Source organism: Microtus oregoni, unplaced genomic scaffold (assembly GCF_018167655.1).
Source record: "Microtus oregoni isolate MIOR12 unplaced genomic scaffold, Mior012 000019F_ref0000042, whole genome shotgun sequence".
NCBI lineage: Eukaryota > Metazoa > Chordata > Mammalia > Rodentia > Cricetidae > Microtus > Microtus oregoni.
In genome coordinates, this window is record NW_024543078.1 from 3,157,161 (window position 1) to 3,184,486 (window position 27,326).

At 56.5% G+C, this 27,326-nt stretch overlaps 1 protein-coding gene across 2 annotated transcripts; it reads left to right on the forward strand.

The window, feature by feature from the left end:
• The first annotated feature begins 108 nt into the window (after positions 1-108).
• Arid3a (AT-rich interaction domain 3A) lies at positions 109-27,326 on the forward strand. Of its 2 annotated transcripts, none has more exons than XM_041669377.1 (9): positions 109-244; positions 3,299-3,957; positions 4,463-4,772; positions 19,552-19,624; positions 21,439-21,622; positions 22,203-22,450; positions 23,499-23,795; positions 24,236-24,334; positions 24,842-27,326. In XM_041669377.1, exons 2-9 carry the CDS (start codon positions 3,566-3,568, stop codon positions 25,033-25,035), a joined length of 1,797 nt encoding a protein of 598 aa, XP_041525311.1. In that variant the 5' UTR covers positions 109-244; positions 3,299-3,565; the 3' UTR covers positions 25,036-27,326. The 2 variants fall into 2 exon arrangements, with proteins under 2 accessions (XP_041525311.1, XP_041525312.1); XM_041669378.1 differs by lacking the exon at positions 109-244 and adding an exon at positions 290-387.

Below are 27,326 nucleotides of genomic sequence, written 5' to 3' on the forward strand. Positions count from 1 at the left end.
TCCCTCAGTCCGGTTCCCCCTTCCTTTTATTATTTATTATCATTTAAAGGGGCCGCGACCTGAAAACTTCCGTCCCTCCGTCGCGGCTTTCCAGCTGCCCTCCACCTCCTCCCATCGTGGGCGTCCGTAAATTGAGTCGGAGGGGGGAACCCGGGGAGGTCTTGGGGAAGCTCGGAAAGGGGGACCTCGGAGAGACACCCACCACCTTCTCCTGAGTCCCCGGGGCTGCTGAATCACCGGCGAGGTATTTGCATCTGAGAGCAATTTGTCACTCGGCGATTCGTCTGCCGGGTGGGGGAGGGGCGGGGCGGGGGGCCGGTCGCGCGCGGAGACCTCGTCCCTATCGGATCCGGACGGATGGAGGTGTAGACGCGGCCTGGAGATTCGGTGAGGCGGGTGACCCCGGAACCGGGAGCGTGCACCGGGCATCAGGGGGAGGCCAAAGGGGAGAGAGGCCACCGGAGGCCACCACCGGGCTGGACTCCGGGCACCCGGGCATGCGCCCCCCGGGCCACCCTGAGCAGTCTCCGTTAGGCCTTTTGCAGCACGGCTCCAGCACCCTGGAAACCGACAAGTGTGGGGTCTCCAAAGTTAGGCAGGGATGCGTGTGGGGCTGTAGGGCTGGGTGGGTGACTCGACCGACTGTCGCGGCCGTAGACCTTGGAGACCTTCATCCGGTCCGCGAGTGTCCGGGCGTGCGGGGGTCGCGAGTGCGCGCTGTCCCCTGGCGGAAGGAAACGCACCCGGGGTGTGTGCGAGTGTGTACGCGCGGGGGCTGGGGGCTGCGCTCTGGGGACTTCATTTCGCTTTTTCTTCCCTAAAAAAACGTATGTTTAATGTTTGGAGCTAGGATTTCACTGTGTAGTCCAGGCTGACCTAGAACTCCGCTTAAAGTGCAGACTGGCCTGGAACTCGAGGCCATCCCCCTGCCTCAGCTTTCCTTCCCAAGTGCTTGGGAAAATCCCAGACCGGGCGCGGCGCCACGCCCCGGTGCCTTCGGTTCTATTTCTCCTACAAAACCCTGTGTCCAACGGGGTTCGCCGTCCCGACCCCCTTCGCTCCCTAGCTCCAGTGCACCGATGGGGTCCCTCTCCTCCCGCGGGGCGCACCCATCCCGATCCTTCCCACGGGGTCCCAGGACCCCCCCTACCCCCCCCGGACACAAAAGAGGGGGCAGGAAGCGCGGAGTGCGCGCGCGTGTGTCAACTCGCAGCCGGTTTGTCAAATATCTTCCGTTTTTTACGACTTGGGCAGCAGGGGTTCCCCCCCACACACACCCTCCTGAGCTCTCTTTCCAAGAAGCCTTTGAAATCCCGACTACCTTAGGGGTTTTCGTTTGTCTTGTTGTTATATTTGTCCTCTGACTACTAGGACTTACTGGAATGTGTTTTTGCACACGTCTCCTGGTGAGGGGGGGGACACTGTGCCCTCTTTCCCAGACCCCTCCCCAGCTCCTGCCCTTCCCCCTCCACCTCCCTGGGAGGAGAGAGGGGCCCCTTTCGCCACCCTCGGGCCCTGGCCTTGCACAACTCCAAATAACCGTGTTTTGCAAGGCCTGGCCGAGCTGGTGACCTCTCTCTCTCTCTCTCTCTCTCTCTCTCTCTCTTTCTCTCCCCCCCCTCCTTCTCTCCCTCTCTCCCTCTCCCCCCCCCCACCCCAGAAGCAGAAGCCTGGAGGTGGTGGGGGATGAGGGTGTGGCTCTGAGTCTTCTCCCAGCCCCCACCCCAGCCTGTTCCCCCCTCGAACACCAGCCACCCAGTCCTGGCTCTCTGAGGGTGTTGTAAATTGAGGGTGGGGGCCAAGGACAAAGAGCTGGGCGGTTGGGTTCTCCAGGGATGAGCAACAGCAGATTAGGGGTAAATGGTACCCCTGGAGGGTAGGGGGTTTGTCCTGGCTGGCCTAGGGGCAGCGCTGGGGTTCCCACCAACCTCCCTCCACCCACTACCAGTGCCAACAGTGGAGGCCGGCCCTGTTCCCCTCCCCCACCCCTCCACCAGGAAGGGTCATTAAACCAAGCAGGCCTGGGAGGGGGGGACAGAGTCTGGGAGAGGGGCTTCCTCTAGCCTTTTCCCTGTGTGTTCCCCACCCTGCTCCAAAGAGGGGTGTCACTTTCCGCATTTCCATACGGTGTGAGCTCAGCAGCTCCAAGTTGTCAGAGGCACGGACAGGATGGACCTCGTCAAAGAGTGTCCAGAAATGTCCCCTTCAGCAGTTCTTGGGTCTGGTGGATGGGGTGGGGGGTCGGGAGGTAGGGGTGATGACCAGCAGCCACTGGGTGTGTGTGTTGAGCCCCGGATGGCTGCTCCACTGCCTGGGCCTCTAAAATCTTCCTGTCTCAGAAATCCTAGACCCACAGGTCCCTTGAGGCCACACCTGCCACAGTTCTGTGAGCCCCACGGTTTGGGTGGCCAGATGTCTAGGGAAGGGGGACAGACTTCCCCGTTCTCATTGGAGGCCTCGAGACACTGCAGGGTCCCCTAGGTGGAGGACGAGGTCCAGAAAGTCCCTCAGTTGTCCCTTCCTCCCCACAGCCCAGGGAGTAAGTCCCGGGGGTCATGTGTGTCCTGGGGTTCAGGTTAGGCTAAGGGTGACCCCTTAGGCCCTCTGTTTGGGAGGTGGGTTCAACTTTCTTCTTGATGTCAGGCCTACTGGGTTCCTCCCAGTGGGGGTTGAGGGTGTGGCCTGGGCATTGGGGGCTGGCTTCTGGTAGGCCTAGGAGGGCCCCCTTTCTGTCACAGGATGCTATATTCTGGGACATTTACCCCCAGATGAGCAGCACAGGACACCGATACCCGGCCAAACCCCAGCCTGCGTGACCTTCTGAACTTTGGTTTCCCCCATCTGCAGCACAGACCGTCCTTCCCAGGACCCTCCACCATCGCCTGCGTGCTGTCCACTCTGTAGGCAGATCAAGATCAGGCCCTGAGACCAGCTGAGGTCTCTCTGAGGCAGCGTGTGTGTGTGTGTGTGTGTGTGTGTGTGTGTGTATGTGTGTGTGTGTGTGTGAAGGGTGCATTGCCTAAGGCTTGTACACACAGCAAGGTCATAATCTTGACCAAGGTTCCAGGCCTCTCGGGCTAAGCAAGATGAAGAATATAGAGCCAGAATCCAGAACCCAGAGGCACTCCAGGGTCTAGAACATGGGTACAGCCAATAAGAAAGCAAGGACACCAGGCCCCTCCCACACTGTCCTGCTTACGGGACAATAACTCATGCCTGAGCAGGTGTGAGGGATTCTGAGGAGGGATGTGTCCGTGGGCGCAGGTGTGGTCTAACCTCATCTCCTGTGTTCCCCCAGGAGTCTACAAGCACTTGAATGAGCCTGACACCAGCTTCTGCCCCTGAGTGCCCAACGTGACAGCAAGGAGCCCTTTGGTAGCCCCTGGCATGCCCCACCTCCCCTCAGCCTGAGTTGGCAGCCCCTGCTCCTGCCCCTGCCACCGCCACCCTGCACTGTCCCGGCTCCCCCGAGGTTCCCACGCTGCGGTGCAGCCAAGACCCTTCCCCACAGGGGCCACCCCCACCACCTGCCCCTGGTGCCCGGGGTGGCCCGGCCCGTAGGGCCATGAAGCTGCAGGCTGTGATGGAAACCCTCATTCAGAGGCAACAGCGTGCCCGGCAGGAACTGGAGGCCCGGCAGCCGCTGCCACCCCCACCACCCGAGCCCACTGGTATCCGGGCTCGGACCACCGTGGCGGATGAGGACAGGGAGCCTGAGAATGCCCGAATGCATAGGACGCAGATGGCTGCGCTGGCTGCCATGCGAGCCGCTGCCGCTGGCTTGGGTCATCCATCCTCTCCTGGTGCCTCTGAGGATGGGCCTCCTGGCTCCGAAGATGAAGACACAGCCCAGGAAGGGACTCTGGGTTCACCCATCCTGCATGGAAGAGGCCGGGAGGGCCCAGGACACACGGAAGGAGAGGGGCATTTGTTGGACATGGACTCGGATGATGACGCGTGAGTTGGGGTTGGGGACGGCAGCGTCTGATGTTTTTCGTGGGAGCCAGGAGGGTTACAGAACGGATACTGCAGGTCTGGCCAAGTGTTTGCTGAGTGAACCTGTGTTCCTGGGTTCGCCACGCGGGGATCCTGAGACTTGGTGTTCTCTGTGGCTGTGCCAAATGCTGCCGAGAAAAATGAGGCTGCGGTGTGGGGGAGGGGTGAGTTTTGACAGAAGGGACCTGGAGAATGTTGAACTGCTTACAGAGAGCCAAGTGTGGAGAGCCACGCATGCCAAGGTCCTGAGGCCAGAACCTTTGAGAAGATGTATTGGGGTCCTCTGTAAGAGTCTGTTCAGAGGGTAGAGGGGTGTGGGCAGGAACCCACCCAGAGCCTGTGGCTGCTCTTCTTGTTTGCAGAGAGAGAAACTGAGGCAGGGGCAATGGGTGGGCCTGGCCTTGCCACTGAGACAAGGTGGCACCTGCCTGTCTCCCCTGACTGAGGGTGCCTGTCTCCACTGCAGGAAGCCCAAGTGGGAAGAACAAGACCTGGAAGAGCTAGGGGAGGAGGAGGAGGAGGAAGAGGAGGAGGAGGAGGACTTTGAGGAAGAGGAGGAGGAGGGCCTGGGCCCGCCAGGGTCTGCCAGCCTGGGTTCTGCAGGCCTGTTTGCCCCCAAGACCCAACCTGCTCGGGCTTTCCGTGGAGATGGTGGTCCTAGGATGATGGGTGGCCCTGAGCGCCTGGGACCCGGCCCGGCCCACCCCACTCACACGGCATCCCAGATGCCACTGCCAGACCACGGAGACTGGACGTTTGAGGAGCAGTTCAAACAGGTAGGCCACGCGCTTGGGTCCAGCCGTTTGGGGGGCTTTTGATCACTGCCGCCCCCACCCCCAGACATGGTGAGGATCCTGGGGAGGCCCAGCTTAGATCCTGAGTGTGGCTGAGGTACGCAGGTCAGGGCAAGGCACCAGGAACTTTGAGGACAATGTGGGACTTTCCTGAGTCCTTCCTCCTCGGTAGAAAGGTGGCTTGTTGGTGTTGGAGGACGACTTGGTGGTAAAGAGCCGCACAAACAGGAGGACTGCGTTTGGATCCCCAGCACCCCTAGAAAAACGCTGTGCACAGTGGGGTGTCCCAGCGCTGGGAGACAGGAGTACCCCTGGGGCTTGCCGGCAGGTGGCCTAGCTGAGTCAGTGAGAGACCCTGCCTCAAACAGTACCGTGGAGAGCCTAGAGGGAGGTGCCCGGCGTCCGCCGTGGTTTACACGTGTACACATGTGCAGCATGCGTGAAGTGTCTTGGTGACCCGAAACAAGGCTGTAGAGTCCGCTCTGGAGAGCTGTGAGGTTTGCAGAGGCCTGTGGCCTGAGCTACAGTGTCCAGGGGGGTGGGGGTGGGGGAGCAGCGGGCTAGGGTCCTGTGTCAGTGCTGGGCTGTGTTGGTTGGCTAGGTAGAGGGTGTCCCTGGACCCCCATAGGTGTCCTGGGCCAGGGAGGGGCCTGAAGGAAGCTCAGCCGGCCCTAGCCATCCCTTCAGGCGCCCTAGCTCTTCCCTGCAGGCAGCCAAGCTGGAGGAAGTGGCCAGCAGGGAACCTTTGAAGTCGGCAGGCCAATGGAAACCAGATGGTTGGCCTGCCCGGCTGGGGCCTGCATTCCAGCCTGGACAGCTGGCCCAGCCGACCCCTGGGTGTGTGGCCAGGGTGGAAACCAGCTCCCGGGCTGGCTCCAGAGCTAAGTCTTGTGTGGCCAAAAGGTAGCCCCAGAGCTTGGCTGAGTCCCAGGGTGACAGAGCTGATTAGGATGGCTTCTGGGGGTGACCTGAGCTCTGCTGTCGGGGGGCCACCTTTGGAGAATCATCTGGCGTGGAAGAGTATGCCCAGGGAGCCGTGGAGCTGAGACACCAAGGGGACTAAGTTAGGTTAGGGTCCAGTACTTGTGGGTAAGACGTGGTAAATACCCCTGTTCTGGTGGCGAGGCCACGCAAAGGCCCTGGGGCAAAAAGAATAGCTTCGAGGAACTGAGAGGAGAATTAAACCCTCTGTGCCCTCGCGGGACCTGCTGAGACAGGGCCTGGGCTGGGCGGGGCGGCCTCGCCCTGGCTTGCTTAGGTGTGTGCTGGGCAGTCTGCCAGTTAACTTGTCAAATGGACATCACTGCTCCTGGGTGTGGCCTCGTCCCACACTAGGCCCGGAGGTGGCTCTGGGCTTGAAGACTGGGCCTCCCACTCCCCAGGAGGTTCTCGCTAAACATACCACACATAAAACAATTTGTGTTTGGCTGGGTGTGTGTGGGCTCCACCCCCAGTCAGTGCCTCGGTCTCCCTGGTCCAGAACAGCCGCAGCCTGAGCCGTTCTGTAAGGAGTTGAAAGGTCTGTGGCCCAGAGAGGCTCAAGGTGTGTGGTTTTCAGCTGGCGCCTGCCAGTTTGAGGGCAAGTGAAGTTTATCAATTTTCCTTGCATTGGCTCGGCTCCCTGCAGACCCCAGCGCTAAGCAAGTCAGTCATCCCCACCCCACTGCGTCACAGTTTACGGTCACAGATCATGGGTATCCCCTGTGCACGCCACCACACCCCCCACCCCACACCCTGCCGACTCCACACTGACTAGGCATAAAAAGGGCAACAGTGTGGCCAGGGGTTGGCTGCCCCAACCCCGTCTCCCACCCCCAATGCAGCAAGACAAAGGGGGACTTCAAGAGCCATTGTGGGGGCCTTTCTGGGGGATATCCTGGGTCAGGGTCAGGGGTCATGCAGAGACACAGCCTGGTAGGGGGTTTGTGTACACGGAACGGGGAGGCGGCTCCCTGGGTAAGGGCCTGCTTTTGCATCTCATGGACCCGCGTGGTGTGCATCTGTTACCCCCAGGGCTGGGGAAGCTCAGAAAGGGGGATCTCTGGGGAGAAAAGAGCCAGGCAGAGGTCCTGGGGAACCAACGGTGTGTTAGGGGCCCAGTGGTCTTCTGGGAAACAAGACTGCTTGGTGGCTGGATGTAGAGCTGATGTCAGCAGAAGCCAGCCCTGTGCTCTGGGATTCACGTTCTGCCCTGCTGGCCTGGCACCTGCACGGCCTGTGTCAACAGTGGTCCAGCCAGCCCCACAGATGTCAGCCCCAGGCCCGGCCTGTGTTGACTCTGGCGTCTGCCCCGCTCCCTTCCTGGCACGTGGCGGTGCCGGCTGGCTGGCCACTTGGCACTGTCTCCGTGTCTTCCTTCCCAGTCTTGGCCACGGCTGGTTTCCACCAGCTGAGCCTAGACAGCTGGGATTGGCCCTGGGCTCTGGGTCTGAGGAGGGGACACTGGGGCACGGTTCGTGGCTGTGATTAGGATCTGGGCCTCCTGGCATTGGACGCACGCACATCCTGTAGCCTTCCTGTCCCTCTGTGGCCACACCCAGGCTCAGAGTGGCCTCGCTGGGATTTTTTTCAAGCTGGCAGTCTTTTGTGAGGATTTTTTGTTGTTTTCCCAAGACAAAGTTTCTCTGTGGAGCCCTGGCTGTCCTGGAACTCACTCAGTAGCCCAGGCTGGCTTTGAACTCACAGGGATCCCCCTGCCTGTGCCTCCCGCGTGCTGAGATTAAAGGCGGGCACCACCACACCTAGGTTTTTTTTCTGAGGCTGAGTCTTGATGTGTAGTCCAGGGCTACTCTCCTGCCTCAGACTCATGCATGCTCTGCCATGCCTGGCCTTTAGCTCAGTCATGGGGGTCAAGATCATAAACAGAACTCCTGTCTGGTTCAGAATGTGGCGCCCTCTCCAGCTCCATCTCCACAGCGTGGTTACCTGTCTCCTACACAGTGCCCTATATTCATGTCCCGTTCTGGACCCTTCTGGGGCATGTCAGGGTCTCTCCGAGCACAGTGTCAAGACTGCACTCCGTGGTATATCAGAGTCCCTGTTCCCTCCCGTTCATGGCTGTGCGGAACCCTGGCTTGTGGGCTGACTGTTCTGCGTGTTCGTTCCATCTAGGCCGGATACCGGGCTGTCTCCACCTTTCGGCTCTGCAGCTCTCCCTTCATGGGTTTATTCTTGTTCCTCATGGGCGTGTGTCTGAAGTGAAATTGCTAGGTAGCACAGCAGTCGGAAGGTGCCTATTAGGGGCTCTGTCACGGCAGCTGTCGGTCCACGTTCCCTGTGCAGGGTTGGTCTTCCCCAGCTGTACCCATCACCTCCATGCCTGACCTCAGAAATAGAATGGAAGCCCACTGTGGTGGCACATGCCTGTCACGTAGCCCAAGAGAGCCCGAGGCAGGAGCATTGAGGAGTTCAAGACCAGCCTAGGCAAAACTCTTGTCTTTTTTTTTTTTTTATTAAAAGATTTATTTATTAAGCATACAATGTACTGCTGGCAAGGAAGGCACCAGGTCTCATTACAGATGGCCGTGAGCCACCACGTGGCCGCCGGGAACCGAACTCGGGACCTCTGGAAGAGCAGCCAGCGCTCCTACCCTCTGAGCCATCTCTCCAGCCCCCAAAACTCTGTTTTAAAAATAAACAAATACGGTTGAGCTCTGGCCTTGCATGCACGAGGCCGTGCGTGCCCACTCCTGGCATGGTGGCGTGCGTCTCTTTCAGCACTAGGGAGCGGGAGGCGGAAGTTCACACCTGAGCTATATCCTGGCTCCCCGAGACCCTGCTGCAAAAAAAGAAAAATGAGCGGGCTCCTTACTCATCCTACAAGGAAGGGACTAGAAGGGAAACTGAGGCACAGGATTGTCATAGTCCCACGTCGGGAGGAATCACTGCCCCCAGCCCTACTCAGCATCTGGCCCAGGGTGGATGGATGGATACCATCGGGACCTGGTGACGGTGGCCTCACTGGTTGGGGGTGAGCATTGCTCTTACATCCAGACTCAGAACCTGGTGCTGTAGCCCAGGCTGGCCCAAAACTCTCCATCCTCCCAGGCAAACCCTCCACCCTCCCTTCTTAACCCTAACACGTTAAAAAAATTGACATTTCTTTCTTTACTTTGAGTGAGCAGGGGATGTGCGTCACAGCCCGTGTGGAGGTCAGAGGAGTCTGCTCTTGCCTTCTTGTGTGCGGGTCACGGGGTTGGCTGTAAGATCCTGTACCTCTAAGCCATCTTGTCCTCTCCAGTTCTAGGAGAGCAGACAGCACTCGGGCGCATCCAGGGAGGCTTCCAGCAGGAGGGAAGGCTGCCGAGGTGGCTGTGGCTGTTCCCCTCCTCCCTTGCACAGGGAAATGGACAGCCAGCCAGGTGTTAGAGGTGGGGGCTCTGGGTGGGGCCAACAGGTCCCTGTCACCTGGTGTGTCCGCCCCAGGCAGAACTTTAAACACTGGCTACTCACTAGCCCTCAGGGGCCACAAGGGAGGAGGTGGGTGCTTGTTCCCTGTCTTGCCTAGGGAACAAAACGCTGCATGGGAAGGGGAAGGGACGCGCTGGCTGGGGCTTTGCTGAGTGGCTAAGAGTCCACACTGACCAGGCAAGAAAAACAGGGTCTACTTCTAGGAGAACATTCTGGAAAATCAGAATTAGCCTTGGTGGAGCAGTGGAGGAGAGAGGTGCTGGGTAGACCCAGAGGCAGGGACTAGAGGGGCCAGAAGGTGAAGGATAGGCTACCATTTTCTGTAGAGAAGGGTGTGCCAGGCAGACCCAGAGGTCAGGCTCCCGGTTCTGAGGGCAGCATTGTCTTTGTCGTCATTGTCGATGTCTGGGGCATGTTTGTCTCTGGGCTGACAGCCAGTCTTGGCGGCTAGCCCCAGCCCGGAGTTCCTGAGGCTCAGGAGTCCTGTGCGCTGGGGTGTCAGGGACTGGAGGTGTTGGGAAGCCCCCGGGGCCGCCTCATCAAAGTCGCTGTGGCTACTGGCGCCCAGCCAGCAAGCTGTGGCAGGCACAGGAGGGTGCCTGCCCGCCAGCCCTGGCACTGCGCCCCGACCCGTGCCAACCCCCGGGAACCGTGCTGACTCAGCCGGAAGAACCTTATCTGGTTCCTATGCCGCCAACTTGGCCACCGGGTCACCGCCGCCGGCCAGGCTCCCCACCCTGTGACCCGTTGCCAAGCGCCATCCGCCCCACGCTTTCTAATAATACACGCCGTGGCAGAGGGAGCGGTGTCCCCAAAGCTGCTACCCTCAAGAGGGTGGAGACAGACAGCAATAAGCCTACGGGGCGGTTTCCACACTAGGCCACTCAGACAAACCTTCCCGTGTCTTTGGAACTGTTCCTTGGGCCAATTATGTGTGGGTACATGTGTCTGTGTGTGTATCTGTGTGTATGTCCGTGTATGTATGTGTATCTGTGTCTGTGTGTGTATGTATCTATGTGTCTGTGTGTGTATCTGTGTGTGTGTCTGTGTGTGTTATCTATGTGTGTGTCTGTGTCTGTGTGTATATCTATGTCAGTGTGTATGTATGTGTGTGTCTGTGTCTGTGTGTGTCTGTGTCTGTGTGTGTCTGTGTCTGTGTGTGTATCTATATGTGTGTTATCTATGTGTGTGTCTGTGTCTGTGTGTATATCTATGTCAGTGTTTATGTATATGTGTGTCTGTGTCTGTGTGTGTATCTATATGTGTGTTATCTATGTGTGTGTCTGTGTGTATATCTATGTCAGTGTGTATGTATATGTGTGTCTGTGTCTGTGTGTGTCTGTGTCTGTGTGTGTATCTATGTGTGTGTTATCTATGTGTGTGTCTGTGTCTGTGTGTATATCTATGTCAGTGTGTATGTATGTGTGTGTCTGTCTGTGTGTCTGTGTTTGTGTGTGTATCTATGTGTGTGTGTGTGTCTGTGTGTTTATCTATGTCAGTGTGTATGTATGTGTGTGTATGTGTGTGTATCTATGTGTGTGTCTGTTTTTGTGTGTGTGTGTATATCTATGTGTCTGTGTGTATCTGTGTGTATCCCTGTGTCTGTGTGTGTATCTATGTGTGTGTTATCTATGTGTGTGTCTGTGTTTGTGTGTGTATCTATGTGTGTGTATCTATATGTGTGTTATCTATGTGTGTGTCTGTGTTTGTGTGTGTATCTATGTGTGTGTGTGTGTGTCTGTGTGTTTATGTATGTGTCTATCTGTGTGTATCCCTGTGTCTGTGTATGTGTTATCTGTGCATGTGTCTGTCTGCGAGCATATGTGTTTATGTATCTATATTTCTGTCTATATGTGTCGTGTGCGCTTCCTGGGCAAGGTGCATGCTCACCCTGGTCTGAGAACACAGTAGTAGTGAGAACCTATTAACCATCTCCTTGCAGGTTGCATGGTTCTGGTCACTAATTCTAAAATTCCCTGGGCACACACAGGTCAGCTGCCAGCCGCTGCCCATGTTGGCCTGCGTTGGCCACATGAAGGCACTGCCTATGGTAACTGAGGTGTGGATGGAACCAGCCTGGCCAGAGCTCTGCCTGCCCCACCCCCACAGTTACCCTACTTGCCACTAAGGCCTGTTTTTTTTTTTTTTTGGAGGGGGCTGTTAACTCCTCCAAACAGTTGTCCCCTGCCAGGACCACAGACTACAGCAGACATGTCACTTGGAGAGACAGCTCTCAGCCCCCAGTGTGGCCCCCGACGGCTCCCAAGCATAACCAACCTCTTTCCTTCTTAGAACTAGCCCAGAAACAACCCGGTGTAGCCTGGTGGGTGGCACGCATGGGGTGGTGGTGGCCCGCCCCTTCCCAGCTCGCCTGGCTGCACATGGCCAGGGGACAATTGGGGGTCACAGGGTTAAACGGTAACTAATGTGTCCATTGAAGGGCCTGGTCTGTGAGTCCTTGAGGGGGCGGATGACTGGCTAGTGGGGTCAGCTCCCTGGCCACCCCTGGGGATCTGCTTCCGGTCATGGACTCAGATGTGCTGAGACCAGGCAGCAGAAGAAGGAGAATTGCCTTTATTTAATTTCGTTTTGTTTTTTGAAACAGTTTCTCAGTGTAGCCCTGGCTGTCCTGAAACTTGCTCTGTAGCCCAGGCTGGCCTCGAACTCACAGAGATCCACCTGCCTCTGCCTCCTGAGTGTGGGGATTAAAGGTGTGCGCCACTGCTGCCTGGCTATGGATTGGTACTTTGAAGCTGGACTACGTAGGAGGGATTCTCATTTCAACACCACAACTGGAGCTAGGTTCAGCGGGTGTGTGTGGTGGCTCGTAGCTGTCATCCTGGCATGGTGGAAGCAGGGCTGGACCTTGTAGGTTCTTTATATGTGCTGTCTTGTCCTGAGTCCTGGCAGTCCTTCCATGAGCGTTAGTGGAATGCCGTTGTATACCGCGGAGTCATAGACAAGAACCCGGCCGTAAGGCGGCGCACGCCCTTAATCCCAGCATGTGAGAGGCAGAGGGCGGAGTCATAGACAAGAACCCGGCTGTAAGGCGGCGCACGCCCTTAATCCCAGCATGTGAGAGGCAGAGGGCGGCAGAATGAATTCTAGGCCAGCCTGCCTAGAATTCCTCAGTGCCTGCTTTCTCTAGCTATATTCTTATATAACCCCTCCTAAAATCCTAGAAGGGACTTTCTTCCAAGGGAGCAAACCCCAGAACAGTAAGGGCTACACAGATAAACCCCTTCTAAACCAAACAACCAAAAAAGAACCCTGCTGTAGGGGTCCCTGTGAGATGCAGTGGGGCAGATGTGTGAGGTGGGCCTCTCTGTGCCACTGTCTGTCTCCATGGGGTGGGGTCCTGTCTGGGAGAGGTAGGTGTGTCTTCACGTCTGGCTTAGGGAGACAGCTATGCACCTCCATCCAGGCCGGTCATCTGTGGCTTTGTGTGTAGCCGTGATGTCTCTCAGTCTTGTTGAGAGAACCCTAGAGCCACAGGTTGGATGGACTTGGGTATTGTCAGACGGGGCCTGGGGGATAGGAGGCAGACCCAGTTGTCCCAGGGCATGCTGGGTGGGCGTCGGGTCATTGACTTGCCATCCTGTCTGTCTACCCCTCTGTCCTCTGTAGAGCAGACAGAGCTGATGTCCCAAGCGCGGCTGAGTGCTGACACTGGTCAGAACTGGTTAATGAGTGTCTGTCTGCCTCCGCATCTGGCTCACATAGCAAAGGCACAGAGCGTGGAATGGGCGCTGGCGGTATTTACCCGTGTTTATCCACCCTGCCTTTTCCAGTGATGGGAGCTCCCTGCAGCAGGAAGCGGGTGTTCGGAGCCTCCACCTTGGGCTGGGTGTCAGCTGTTCTTGGCTCACAGTATGGGGACACACTAGCAGGACCTCTAAATGGAAGGTAGCCCATTTCTGTCTTAGTTCATGAGCTCCAGCCTGTCTGTCTCCTTTTGTGTAGCCAGGGAAGGGACACCTGTCCCCAAGTCCTGTCCTGACAATCCAGTATGATAGCCATGGGACTCAGACACACAGTAGCCAACAGGGGAGTCCAGACTATACTGGGCGATAGCTAGAGAAATCAGGCAGGAGGGATTCTAGGCGGGGCTCCGCCCTGACCACGCCCCCAGCCCCTCACTGGGGATTCTAGGCGGGGCTCCGCCCTGACCACGCCCCAACACATTTTTTATACACTGCATTTTGAGACAGGGTTTCACTAAGTGTCCCAGGCCATCCTGGATTTACTGTAATTCTCCTGCCTCATCCTCCCCGGTTGCTGAGATCACCGAGTTATGCCACAGTGCCTGGCATCTTTCTGATCCTTGAATCACCCTCCTGCATGTTCCAGAGTGCCAGGCATTGTCTTCTGCTGATCTCTGTGAGGTCCCTCCACCGAGTCTCTGGAGGACTCCATCTTGGCTCTTGCTTGGTTTATTTTGCTTCTGTGTTGGAGTTTAGGGAGGTCGCCCTGGGCTCTTCCACACAAGCTTCTTCTCACTTTCTGGCAGGCACTTCTCACCCCAGGACTGCCTAATCCCTGTGCCTCAGTTTCCCTGTTGTAAAGCAGGCTAGCACCTGAGCAGTTTTGTTCCCACGTGGCCTCTCCCTTGGGATTGACCTTTGCTGTGTCTTGTTCTCAGTTTGGAAGCTCTGGGCACAGCCCCACCCCCACTTCACAGAAAAAGAGGCTCCTGATCAAACCTGTCCACTCGGGAGAGAAAGGCGGATTGGAGGCCTGCACGCTCCCCTGCAGTTGGGAACCCAGGGGCCCGCATCTGTGGCAGCCATTCCTGCGACTCCGAGTGGTCATTTCAGAAGGACTATTAATATCTGTCTCGTGGGTGGGGCACGCTGTGTTCTGAGGCCAGCCTCCATCGGAGGCAGCTGAACAGACAGATGTTTGACCCAACCCAGAATCACTTCCCCAATTTCCTGAGAGCCAGAGCTGGCCCCTGGTGCCCACAGAACTGACGGGAAATGAAAAAGCCCAGCGGCCAGCTGGGAGGGGAAGCCCCTAGCCCTCAGGTGCAGCCTGAGGCCGGCCACCGTGTGGACAAAAGAGCCCCCCCTCCCAGGGGAGAGCTGGAGCAGGGGGTGGCATATTCACGATGACCTTGCTGTGTGCAGAGTTCCTGGGTCCTGGGGTGGCATGGGACTTACACTCCCATCCCCAGCATCAGTTTCTGGGAAGAAACTGCCTCAAACCAGTTCAGTAACGAACTGCCCACCCTGACCACACCCCCAGCCCCTCAGTGGAGGATTCTAGGCAGGGCTCCACCCTAACATCTCTGCTCTTCTCTTTTCATTTTGAGACAGGGTCTCACTGAGATACCTAGGGTTGCCTTGAGCCTGCAGTCCTGCCTGGCTCTTGTGCAGCTGGGAGGCAGGTTTAGTCTCTGTTGCTGGCCCGGTCCTTGTGTGTGGTTATAAATGTCTAACCATGCATCATTGGCCTCATATGCCAAGAGTATTCAGTAATGGCAGCAAAACTTTTGGGGTTTCCAAATAAGAAAATGAGAACCCCAAATCTCCAACCTGACTTCCCTGTCCTCTGGCCAGCTGCCTCCTCTTACCTTTGGGCCACAGTGGCCCAATGCCATGGTGGGTAAAACTGAGGCCTGCAGAGGCAAGCAGGGGGAGTAGCTACTGAGTCCACGCCCACCCGTCCACGCTGTCTCTAGGTCCCACTGATCCCATTCTGTTCTTGTTTGTTCGTTTATTGATTTCTTGGCTGTGTGGTCCATGGGATATGTCGATACAGGGCCTCCCTACATAGCCCTGGCTGGCCTGGAAGTCATGGCCATTCTCCTGCTTCAACCCCTCGAGTGCTAGGGTGTGAGATGAGTACCAGCACACCCTGGGTCTCCATGGAGAAGGGTCACCCTCTCATTCACAGGTCATCACCTCTGCCTCAGTTCCCTCAAGTGAAGAGTGGGCGTGTCTGCTCAGGGGAGACTTCAGACTGCCCCCAGCGCTGAGTTGTTGGTGCCCAGGGCCTTGCCGGGGTGGGAGGAGGGACCCTTGGGCAGGGCTATGTAGAGCCAGCCTAGAGGCCCATGTAGACAAGGACTGTGAGCTTCCAGAGAGACTCACAGCAGGACTGGGCTGGTGGAGATGTGGGCTCGCACTGAAGGTCCAAGCCCCTCCTCAGGGGCAGCTGGGAGAAGGAAGTGTTTGAGTGACTTTATGCAGGCAAGACAGGAATATCATGGCTATTGTTTGGATGTTGGTTGTAGACCTTGTTACAATTTTGTTTTTCCAGACAGGGTTTCTCTCTGTAGCTTTGGTGCTTGTCTTGGAGCTCTGTAGACCAGGCTGGCCTCAGACTCACAGATATCCGCCTGCCTCTGCCTCCCAAGTGCTGGGATTAAAGGCGTGTGGTACCACCGCCCGGCTGCAAGTCTTGTCTTATCCAGAGCCCAAAAGACAAAATACAATAGTCAGGATCCTCGGTGTGGGGGCTGGAGAGATGGCTCAGAGGTTAAGAGCACGGACTGCTCTTCCAGAGGTCCTGAGTTCAATTCCCAGCAACCACATGGTGGCTCACAGCCATCTGTAATGAGATCTGGCGCCCTCTTCTGGCTTGCAGGCAGACATGGAGGCTGAACACTGTGTACATAATAAATAAATAAATCTTTAAAAAAAAAAAAAAGATCCTCGGTGTGGAGAGGATAAAGGCTCCTGGAGCCCCGAGGCAGGTGAATGACCACACAGTGTGGTCTCCGTATACTAGAACAGGGACAGGTGAATGATCACACAGTGTGGTCTCTCCGTATACTGGACTGTTACTTAGCCAGGAACTGGAGTGGGGTCTCCCAATACAATGCTTGCAGTGAGGGACCTGTGGACACTGTGCTCATTGAGACCCAGGCACAGAAGACATCACAGTGTGTGACAGTGGCCCACCCCGACAGGCCAACTCGGAATGTGGTGTTTTCTCTCATGTGGTGAAATGTTCTGGAACAGATAGGTATGTGATTATGTGTGATCTCAGGTTTTTATGATAATGTTTTTAAATGGGTGGGGGTGGGCCAATCTCCATCATCTGAAGAGGACACCAGGTCCCCACATGGTTTTGAAACTCCACATGGGTGCTTGGAACTGAACCCCAGGTCCTTGAGAAGAGCAGCCAGTGCTCTTAACCTCTGAGCCACTTCTCTGGCCTGTTTGTTTTGTTTAGAGGCAGGGTTTCTCTGTAGCTCTTGCTGTCCTGAACTCGCTCTTGTAGACCAGGCTGGCTTTGAACTCAGAGATCCGCCTGCCTCTGCCTCCCGAGTGCCGGGATTGAAGGTGTGTGCCATCTTTGTGTGTCACCCCCGCCACCGCCACCTGGTCAAAAGAAGGGGGGGCGGACAGGTAGACTCAGTTTCCTCTCATTCACTTGTTCCTGCCAGTCTGGCAGTGGCTTCTCCAGGGCCTTCAAGGTCCCCGTGTCCCCAGGTGGCTTTTCTGGGTTGTCCCCTCACCTGGGGCTGGAGTGCTGAGTCAAATCTGAGCTGCAGTTTCTGATCACTAAAGAGGAAAACAGCTTGAGTTCCCACAACAGGCGTCAATGTGACCTTAGAAAGCCCCTCCAGTCAGGTTGTTGGGGTGGCTACACCCTATGTTCCCAGCACTGCTGGAGAGAGTCAGGATTGCTTCAGGTAAGGCCAGCCTGGGCTCATGGGCCCCTATCAAAAAAAAAAAAAAAAAAAAAAAAGGAGAAATGAAAACCCAAACTGTCCCATCAGGCGGCATGCACCTCTCACAGGACCCAGGGTGTCAAACTCAGGCCACAGACAGTCCCTCTGTCTCTGTTGGTAACTGGGTAACTGCAGGGAGTGCCCATCATGGGGCCAGGCCAGGCCCTCCTCGAATGTCTTTGTTCCTGGGGTCCACCCCGCCTGGCACCCGTCCAAGGTGGGGCCCTGTGGACTTTGGAACCCTGGGGAGCTGGCAGGGGGCCTGGGCTGCCACAGTCTGGGGGACAAAGGTTTTCTCAGGGGCCCTCACACATGTACACACACAGAGAGCCTTTTTTTTTTTTTTTTTTTTTTTTTTTTTTTTTTTTTTTTTTTTTACGGCCGGGGACAGCCAGGGCCCCTTGGCTCTGAGGACACCGCCCTGGGCCCTTGTGGGAAAGGCCCTGGCTGCCCAGGTGTGGTCAGAACAGAAACCTACAGATGGGATGTGACCATGGGCATCTGGGCCCCAGGGCCAGCCAGGTCTGTCACTCCAGCTCTGTCTCAGAAAAGCCAGAAGACCATTGAGAATGACAGCCGAAAGGTCCCCGTGAAGGAAAAATAAGAGCAGGCACTCTGGAGGCAGAGGAGGCAGATCTCTTGAGTTTGAGACCAGCCTGGTCTATAGAGCAAGTTCCAGGACAGCCAGGGCTACAGAGAAACCCTGTCTTGAAACCCCACACACACAAAAAAAACCGAAACCCCAAAACAAATAGATCTCCCTAGTGAGATCAGAGGGGTTGGACGGTGTGATCCAGGGTCATGCTCCTAAGGAGGAAGTGTTTGGGTAGCCATGAAGGGGAGGTGTGCACCTAGGAAGTGCCTGCTGTATGCCTTTATCCCGGCAACCTGAAGCAGAGTGGCTGTGGGACCCCCACTGTAAGAAATCGTGCATATTTAACGAGCATTTATTAGACAACTGCTGTATGCACAGGCAAAAAAAAAAACTTCAGATTGCTGGGCTGTGGCTGGAAGACGGGCCTGGACACTGTCCTCAGGAGCCTGCCCTCCAGGGTGGGATGCTCCCCTCCCAGAGGTCAGCCAGGAGGGCCAGATATCCATAAAGGGGCTTTTATGGCCTGTCTTTGTGTTGACCCTTCCCCCACAGGCAGCTGGGGGATCCCCGTGGGTCCCCCTTTATGGCTTTGAATTGATGTCCTGTCCCTGCAGACATCAGTCCCTCCTGTTAGAATGGCATCCATGGTGTCCTTCCCTTGCGAGGCAGCTGCCCACCGCGTGAGACTCAGTTTCCCCAAAGACACAAATGCTTTGAAACTCAAGATAGAAGTGTTATTTTGGGGGGTGACGGTTGTTTTGAGACAAGGTCTCCTGTAGCCCAGGCTGGCTTTGAACTCACTACCCTCCGGCCTCGCCTCCTGAATGCTTGCTTGACATGTATGTGCCACAGAGACACCTGGTTTCTGGGGTGCTGGGGGTTGGGCTAGTGCTCTGCCCTCTGAACCTTACCCTCAAGGGCTGCCTGCACTTTTTTGCCTGTCAAGGAAGATGAGGAAACCGAGGAAGGAGGCCCTGATGGTGTCTTGTGCAGGGGACCAAGCCCAGGAGGGTAGTGGACCCTGGAGACTGTCCCTTATCCAGGAAAGGGTTCATGCCAGGCTTTGAGAGTTGGGGGCTCTGCCCGTCATTTGCCCATTCATGACCTGCCCCACCCCGCCTAGGTAGCCCCTCGAGGAAATCAAATTGTAGACTGAAGCATTTATTGAGTGATTGCTGTTTACTGGGCACATCCACCCGTGGATCCCCACTCTCCCATGCTGTATACCCCCCCAGTGAAGACAGAACCCCCTTGGGAAGGCACGGAGGACTCCACCCAGAGGCCCCGTGCAGGGAGGGCAGCCTGGAGAGGGAGAACGGCCTCCCTGAACTTAGGAATGTGGGCTGGCCAGTCTGGCGCTGGCTGGCCCGGGGTGGGGCGCAGACAAAGCCGGACAGTTGGGCAGCTGGCTGCTACGGCCACCCAGGGCAGAAGGTTGCCAACCCTGTCCACGGTCTCCATTGAGCAGATGGAGAAGCTGAGTCCTTGGGGGCAGTTGTTGTTGGAAGGATGGTCTGGGGCTGGCCCCGGCTGCCCTTCCTGAGGAGCCCACCAAGCTTTTGGAGGCTAAATGGTGGCTCCTGCAGACCCAGGTGTAATTGGTGGTTTCCAGGCCCCCCACAGTCCAGCCAGCTGCATTCCTGGTAGTTAATTTGAGGCCTGGTATTCAGCAGAGCGGTCTCATTATCTCCGCCCCACTTCCCCGGCTAGTCAGTGAGTCCCAGTACCCTGAGGCACCCAGGACACAGTCCTGTGACAGCAGTCAGTACCACAGCCTGGGCAGAGGGTCACACTACATAGGAGACAAGCCAGGGGACCCCGGGTGCCCTGCAGAGCTGTCACTGTCTCTACACCTCAGTTTCTGTGGGATCATGCCCAGAGCTTCTAATGAGGAAGAGGAGGGAAGGACCCGGTGCCCCCCCCCCCGTGGGGGCGTTGGTTAGTGACCCCGGCACACGGTGGAGGGGGTCAGAACTGTCTGCAGCTTGTGTGGGTGGTTGAGTGAGTGCCTCCCTCCCCCTGATAGGGACCAGTCCCTTCATCCTGCTGATCCATGCCTGTTCTGTCTGCAGCTCTATGAACTGGACACGGACCCCAAGAGAAAGGAGTTCCTGGACGACCTGTTCAGCTTCATGCAGAAGCGGGGTGAGCACCTCCCAGGGCAGGAGAGGATGATGGGGAACAAGGCAGTCCTCCCATGAAGGAATGCTCCCCGAACTCTGTGACTGCCCCCAGCTTCAGGTGGATGGAGACCCCAGGAGACTCAGTCTCCCTTAGGATGGGACAGGCTAGGTCGTAATCTGTGTTCTAAGGGAGGAAACTGAGGCCCAAGGAGGGTCAAGGCTTCAGCCACGGAGCAGGAAGGGGCGGAGGGGACCTGAGGCCAGCCTGGGCCAGCGCTGGGGCCCAGCTACTGTAAACACAAGCTGCCAGGCCTGCCCACCGGAAGGCAGGGAGAGAAGGGGGTACTGTGGCCTCTGAGTTAACCCCTCCATGTGAGGGTGGGGCCTGCAGGTCTCTGTGGGTGTGGGGATGACCCTGTGCTATCCGCAGAGTCCAGTCCTGCTGCCCTTCCATGTGGCCAGAAAGATTCCCCCCCCCCCCCAGTTATCTTGAGTCCCCACACAGCCCTAGCCCCGCACACAGCAGGAGGCCCCCAGCTGCCTTGGGGCCTCAGAGCCGACCATCTTGTTCACCAACCCCACCATAATGGGGTCAGCAAGGCCAGGGACCTCAATTGCAGTGCAGCCACTGACCACAAAGGGCCAGAAAGGTCGCATTTACCCCTGCCTCCCTCACCAGGTCAAGCACAGACTCCTGGGTATCCCTCAAAACCCCAGGTCCACTGCCATCTCAGGTACTTTCTTCTGAAGCCTCAGTTTTTAGTGCTGGTGTTCAATCCACTACCCTCACCCAGTCAGCACAACCTCCCGCCCTCGGGTCCTTAGGAAGGGACACAGGACTCTTAGAGTCAAAAAGCCCAGAGCTTGAAAGAAATTTCCCCCAGAAGTCTCTGGAGATGGGAAATGGGCAGAGGTGTTCTGCCTGTACCCCTGGCAGGTCCCCCACCCTTCCTTCACCCCAGCCTCAGCCCTCCATAGGGCTCCTAGACTTCTGATGAAGTTCCTCCTCCACCGGCTGAGGCTGGCCTGTCCACCTACTGGCCTCCCTTTATGCCTAAGCTGCGATCATACAGGGTGGTGTGTTCGAGACCTCACCAGAGCTGCACTTGGTTCCCACAGGGAGAGGCAAGAAGTGGCTAAGCAGGGAACTCCACCTGAGCTAGTCACAGACACGAGTTGCTCTGAGTTGGGAACATTATGAAAATTCTCTAGGAGTCACCAGATGGTGGTGGCGCACACCTTTATCCCAGCACTCTGGAGGCAGAGGCAGGTGGATGTCTGTGAGATTGAGGCCAGCCTGGGCTACAAAGCGAGTTCACAGCCAGAGCTATAGAGGCTGTCAGGGGGTGGGGGGGACTCTGGAGCAGGGCCTTGTCTGTAACGGACTTGGGAAACAGTTGTCATAGGAGGAGTTTTGAGAGTCAAAGAGGAGTCCAGAGCGTCACTAGATGCAAGATGGATGTTCCAGCTTCTTAAACTGAAAATCCTGCTAGCTGAGCCCTCCCCATCCCCCCCCCCTGGAGTCTGCCACACTCTGGGGATGTTTGAGGAGGGATGGAGGGCTGAGCCAGAAGGCTCTGGGGATCTTCTGTGGTTGTTTGGCAGCTACTGTTGTTGGAGACCTGGAGAGGGGACTCCAGGGAACCCTGGAGTCTCCTTTGTCCCCAGCAAGGCCGCCATCCCCTGCCCTGAGGCAAGCAGGGGTCGCCCAGGGTGATGCCATGAGGGGGAGTGTGTCTGTCCTGGTATGGAGTTGGGAGGCAGGGATGGCCAAGGACATTTCCCAGGATGACCCCCGTGACCCCCTGCCCTCAGCAGCTCCTCCCTGTCCTGTAGGCACACCAGTGAACCGGATCCCCATCATGGCCAAGCAGGTCCTGGACCTGTTTATGCTGTACGTGTTGGTGACTGAGAAGGGCGGCCTTGTGGAGGTCATCAACAAGAAACTGTGGCGGGAAATCACCAAGGGGCTCAACCTGCCTACCTCCATTACCAGTGCTGCCTTCACACTGCGGACACAGTGAGTGCCGGGCTACACCCCCGAGATAGCCCACCACCTCCTCCTGGGATAGCCCACTGCCTCCTGAGATAGCCCACCACCTTCTCCTGAGATAGCCCACCTCCTCCCCCTGAGATAGCCCACGACCCCCTGAGATAGCCCACCTCCTCCTTCTGGGATAGCCTACCACCTCCTCCTAAGATAGCCCACGACCCTCTGAGATAGCCCACCACCTCCTCCTCCTGGGATATCCCACCACCTCCTCCTGAGATAGCCTACCTCCTCCTGAGATAGCCCACCACCTCCTCCTGAGATAGCCCACCACCTCCTCCTGAGATAGCCCACCACCTCCTCCTGAGATAGCCCACCTCCTCCTCCTGAGATAGCCCACCACCTCCTCCTGAGATAGCCCACCTCCTCCTCCTGAGATAGCCCACCACCTCCTCCTGAGATAGCCCACCTCCTCCTCCTGAGATAGCCCACCTCCTCCTCCTGAGATAGCCCACCACCTCCCTCCTGAGGTAATGCATCCCCTCCCTGAGCCTGTGGCAGGAAGCCACTCCCCTGGTTTTCCCCAGTGCCATCCTATCCCTGTCCACAGGTACATGAAGTATCTTTACCCCTATGAGTGTGAGCGGCGAGGCCTGAGCAGCCCCAATGAGCTCCAGGCCGCCATAGACAGCAACCGCAGGGAGGGCCGGCGCCAGAGTTTTGGGGGCTCGCTTTTCGCCTACTCACCCAGTGGAGCCCACAGCATGCTGTCCTCACCCAAGCTACCAGTAACTTCTCTGGGCCTTGCCGCCAGCACCAATGGCAGCTCCATCACCCCAGCACCCAAGATCAAGAAAGGTGAATCATGGGAAGGAATGAGATTATCCTTTTATTTATGGGTAACCGTGAGAAATGTAAATTAGCGGGAAAGGGAATCAGTCCCTGCTCTCCAGTCCCCTGTCTTCTGCCCACAGCAGACATTACTAATTGAGTTCTGGTTTTCACGTCCCCATAAGGGCAGTCATTATGAGTTGAGCACAGCACCCTTTCTAAGCCCAGCATTGTTAGTCAGTGGTGGCATGGGTCTCTTGTGCACGGCAAACATTACTAACTGGTCACCTCTCTTTCCTTCTGTCCCCTAGAGACCTCTGGCCCACATCAGGCTCACCAGACATGGGCAGAGTGTCTGTCATGATGCTTTGACCCTTGAACCAACCTAACTCTAGTGCCGAGTACCCTCCAAAACTCACTGATTCTTTCTGAGCTTGGCTTACCTGTCAGAGAGGCCCAAGTCCATGCTTGCTTTTATTTCGAGACAGGGTTTCTCTGGCTTTGGAGCCTGTCCTGGAACTTGCTCTTGTAGACCAGGCTGGCCTCAAACTCACCATGCATTCTTATCTTAATAAGAAAGCACCTATTTTAGCTTTGCAGTAGTGGTGCACACCTTTAATCCCAGCACTCGAGAGACAGAGGCCGGCAGATCTCTGTGAGTTCGAGGCTAGCCTGGTCTATAAGAGCTAGTTCTAGGACAGGCTCCAAAGCCACAGAGAAGCCTTGTCTCAGAAAAAAGAAGAAAGGAGGGAGGGAGGGGGGGGTCCCCATTTGCGTAGATGTCACTAGTGGGGTTGATGAAGGTCTTCTTCTTTGCTGAGGCTCTTGAATTCTTCCCACCACGCATGGGGCTAGGGCAGTAGCTCTGTGGATAGAATGCTCGCCCGGTGAGCCAGAACCCCGAGCGCCGTTCCAACAGCAGATTAGCATGGGGTGGTGGTAGACACCTATGAGGCTAGCCTTGGCTACAGGGGAGCAGGGAGTGCAGGCTTTGTGAAGTCCCCTCCCACCGTGGTGGAGGCGAAGCCAGCTGTTCCCCAGGGCCCTCCTGACCCTTTGCTCTTCTTCTGTCTAGAGGAAGACTCCACTGTTCCCATCACAGTCCCAGGCCGCCTCCCTGTGTCTCTGGCAGGCCACCCCGTGGTGGCAGCTCAGGCCGCTGCCGTGCAAGCAGCCGCAGCCCAGGCAGCTGTGGCAGCCCAGGCAGCCGCCCTGGAGCAGCTCCGGGAGAAGCTGGAATCCACTGAGCCTCCAGAGAAGAAGATGGCCCTGGTGGCTGATGAGCAGCAGCGTCTCATGCAGCGAGCTCTTCAGCAGAACTTCCTGGCCATGACAGCCCAGCTGCCCATGAACATCCGGATCAATAGCCAAGGTACCCTGAGCTCGGAACCCTCCACATTCCGTGGGTGCCTTGGACCATTCTATGTAAAGAGTCCTGGCAAATCAATCAGAAAAAGGTCCTCTAGGGCTAGTACATTCATGGGAAACTTGAGTCTGTCTTGTTGGGAAGCTGCGAGTTCCAAGGAGGTGTAACCGTCCATCGGCCTTTGTTTCACACGGAGCCCTTGGGGCCACCCGCGGTGGTGCATGTCTGTTAGCCCAGCAGGAGGCTGAAGCAGGAAGATGGTAAGTTCAAGGCTAGCCTAAGCTACATCGTGATAACCGGGTCATAAAAAAATAAATAGTAAATGAATAAATAAAATAACCCCATCAAGAACTTTAGTACAGTCCTATAAAGAAAGCAGACAGGAAGCAAGCCGCTCCCCAGGGAGGTGTACCTCTGACCTGAATGGTGGCTCTCTTGTCCCGCAGCCTCCGAGAGCCGCCAGGACTCAGCTGGGAGCCTCACCAGTGCCAATGGCAGCCACAGTATTAGCATGTCCGTGGAGATGAATGGTATCGTGTACACAGGTAAGCACGGGGTCCCTGCTGCCAGCACCACAGCCACCAGGCTGCTCTCGGCTGCTTTCTCTCAGGGCCAGGGGAGGGTATAGGGCACCTGTGGGAGTCGGTGTTCTTTCCCTAACTCAGGACATCCAGGTTGGCAGCCAGCGCCTTTGCCCACTGAGCTATCCTACTCGCTGGTCCTCATCTTTGTTTGTTTGTTTTCTTTTTTGTTTTTTTCAAGACAGGGTTTCTCTGTGTAACAGTCCTGGCTGTCCTAGAACTCACTCTGTAGACCGGGCTGGCCTCGAACTCAGAGAGATCTGCCTGCCTCTGCCTCCCGAGTGCTGGGATTAAAGGCGTGCGCCACCACCACCTGGCACATACTGATCTTTTGAGACTGGGTCTAGCCAGTGTACCTTGGTTGGCCTTGAACTCCCTCTGTAGCCCAGGCTGGCCTCACCCCCTCCTTTACACTGTTCAGTTGATAAGCCCAGCCCTGTGACATGTCCCCCCACTTTGTCCTTGTTTCAGGGGTGCTGTTTGCTCAACCACCGCCCCCCACACCACCTTCCGCCCCCAGCAAAGGTGGCATTAGTGGCATCGGGACCAACAACGCCGTGGTTAGCCGGACAGGAGCCAGCGGCGGGACCAGCAGCGGCCAGGTGGGGCTGGCCGGGGTATCTGCACCCCCCACATCTTCTACCTCAAATAATTCCTTGCCTTAAAGGAAATCAAGTTGTATTGCTTGCCCACCCGCCATGGAGACCGCATAGCCACACAGGGACCTGGAACATCGTAAGAATTCCAGCGGGCCAGGCAGATTCCCAAGGAGCCACACTGACGCCAAAAAGGAGAAAGAAATTTATATATATACATATAGAGAGAGCTAGATAGATAGAGAAGCAGATTTAATAAATCAGGGCTAAGAACACTTGAATCTCTCAGGTTTTAGAGACTTTGAGAAACGGATTTCACAAAGGCCACAAGGCACCTCAAAGCTGAAGGAGGCCACCTTTCCAGAGGCTTCCATGGGGTCCGGCTTGACCAACCCGGTTCAAGCACGTCTATTTACCTCACAAATCCCTGCACTGTGCCCTCTCCTTCTGGGAAGGCCGGGATGGTTGTTTGTTTCATTCTCCTTGGAAGCTATGAATTTTTTTTTTTTTTAAACAAGATCTCAACATTCAGATGCAATTTTTTTTTAAGGTTTTGAGGTTTCCAATTTTGTAAATATTCTATTATATTCTTGAGGGCGGGGATTGGATCTTAGGAAGAGTCCTATCTGTATATCTATATATTTGTGTTCATTCAGGGAAAAGGACAATTTTTTTTTTTTTTAAGCAAAAGTACCAGCCATGGCCCCCAGCCCCTGTCACCACAGAGCCCCTGCGGTGTCCTGTGGTAGAGTCAGGCAGTGCTGGCTCTTGGCGAACTCCACAATTCTCTCTAGTCATGCTGGGCCCTGCCCACTGGCTCCATCATTCAGGGACCTGGATTGCTTACCCAGGACACAAAATCTAGAAACGGGTAGGGGGAGCAGCACACGGAATGCAGTGGCCTCCTGTATCTCAGGGATGACGATCTGGACTCTGCCTGGAAGGGTTGCTTCTAGGGGAGACGGGGTGCACCAGGCCTAGCTCAGGGCAAGGATTCTTGCTGAGACACGCACAGTGCCTCTTCCTGTCTGTATCACACACACACACACACACACACACACACACACCCCACTGCTGGGACAGCAGTTGAATGTGACCAGGAAGGTTCCTGGTCTGGTGTGTCCATACCACAGTTTAGCTAAACTGAGCCCGGTGGCATAGTCTAGTCTGTCATCCTGGCTGCAGGGAGGGTGAGGCAGGAGAATGAGAGTTGAAGGTTATCCTTGACTGCACGGGCAGGTTGAGGCCCACCTGGGCTACTTGAAGCCCTGTCTCAACAAAGCAAAGTAAGATGAGGCCAGGGGCAGTGGCCACACCTAATCCAGCCCTCTGTGAGTAGGCCAACCTGGTCCATACAGTGGATTCCAAACCACGAGAACCTGTCTCAGAGAGAAAGAAAAGAAAATTACATCTCATCTATCTGGAACCACCAGGGCAGAAATGATGCCATCTCCCGCTGGATTGGGGGACCTTTCCTGGACTCTGCTCTGGTCACTGTCCCCAAGGGAGCTGGGACCTGCTTGTCCCTCAGCCCCAGGAGTCCTGGATCCCCAGTCACCCCACTAATATGTTTTGACTGTGGGGAGCAAACCCTCTTCTTTTCTGTCTCAGGGTTGTTGACACCCCCTCCCATCCTAGGAGGGACGCCTTGCTCCGAGGGGAGGGGAAATCTCAACTTTTCCTTCTGGAAGCTTCTGCCTGCCCCGTTTTGGGGCCACTGTTAGCCGCACAATCATTCCTGGTCACAGGTATTGAGGGGGGTTTTGTCCCCTTCTGACAACTTTGTGTAAAGTCAGCCTCCGTCTGTGAGTACCTGACTTGGGGTGACGGGGGTCGCCTTGGTGGCCACATCCAAGGCGTGTTTCTACCTCAGGTCTTTTGATGCCAAAAAGAAAAAAAATGCAGCCGAGTCAACCACTTTTCTGATCACCTGCTCGAGACCACAGTGGGGACCAGTGTCCTGATGTCCACTTGTGTCTGGGTCTGTGAGTGGCCAGAAAGCACCCAATCCTAACTCAGGGGACCTTGCCCACCAGGGCTGTGCGATTGTAGAGGGTCCTCTGCTGGACACACTCGGTGACCCTCCATGGTCAGGTCTGTGCCTCAGTTGCCCCACCTGGCCCTTGGCATGTGGTACAGTTGGCGCTTGTTAGGCAAGCTGGAATGGGGACAGGGCTGGACATGGTCACTGTCCGCCTGGCACCTCAGGGCGAAGAGGGTGGAGGCAGGCCAGACCCCCAAACTCAGGGCAAAGAGGGTGTAAGGGCAGGCATAGGCTGCTTCTAGAACCTTCCCGGGGACAGGCTGTTTCTACAACTTTCCTGGTGGCTCTTCTACTGGCCACCAGGCTGTCTGTCTGT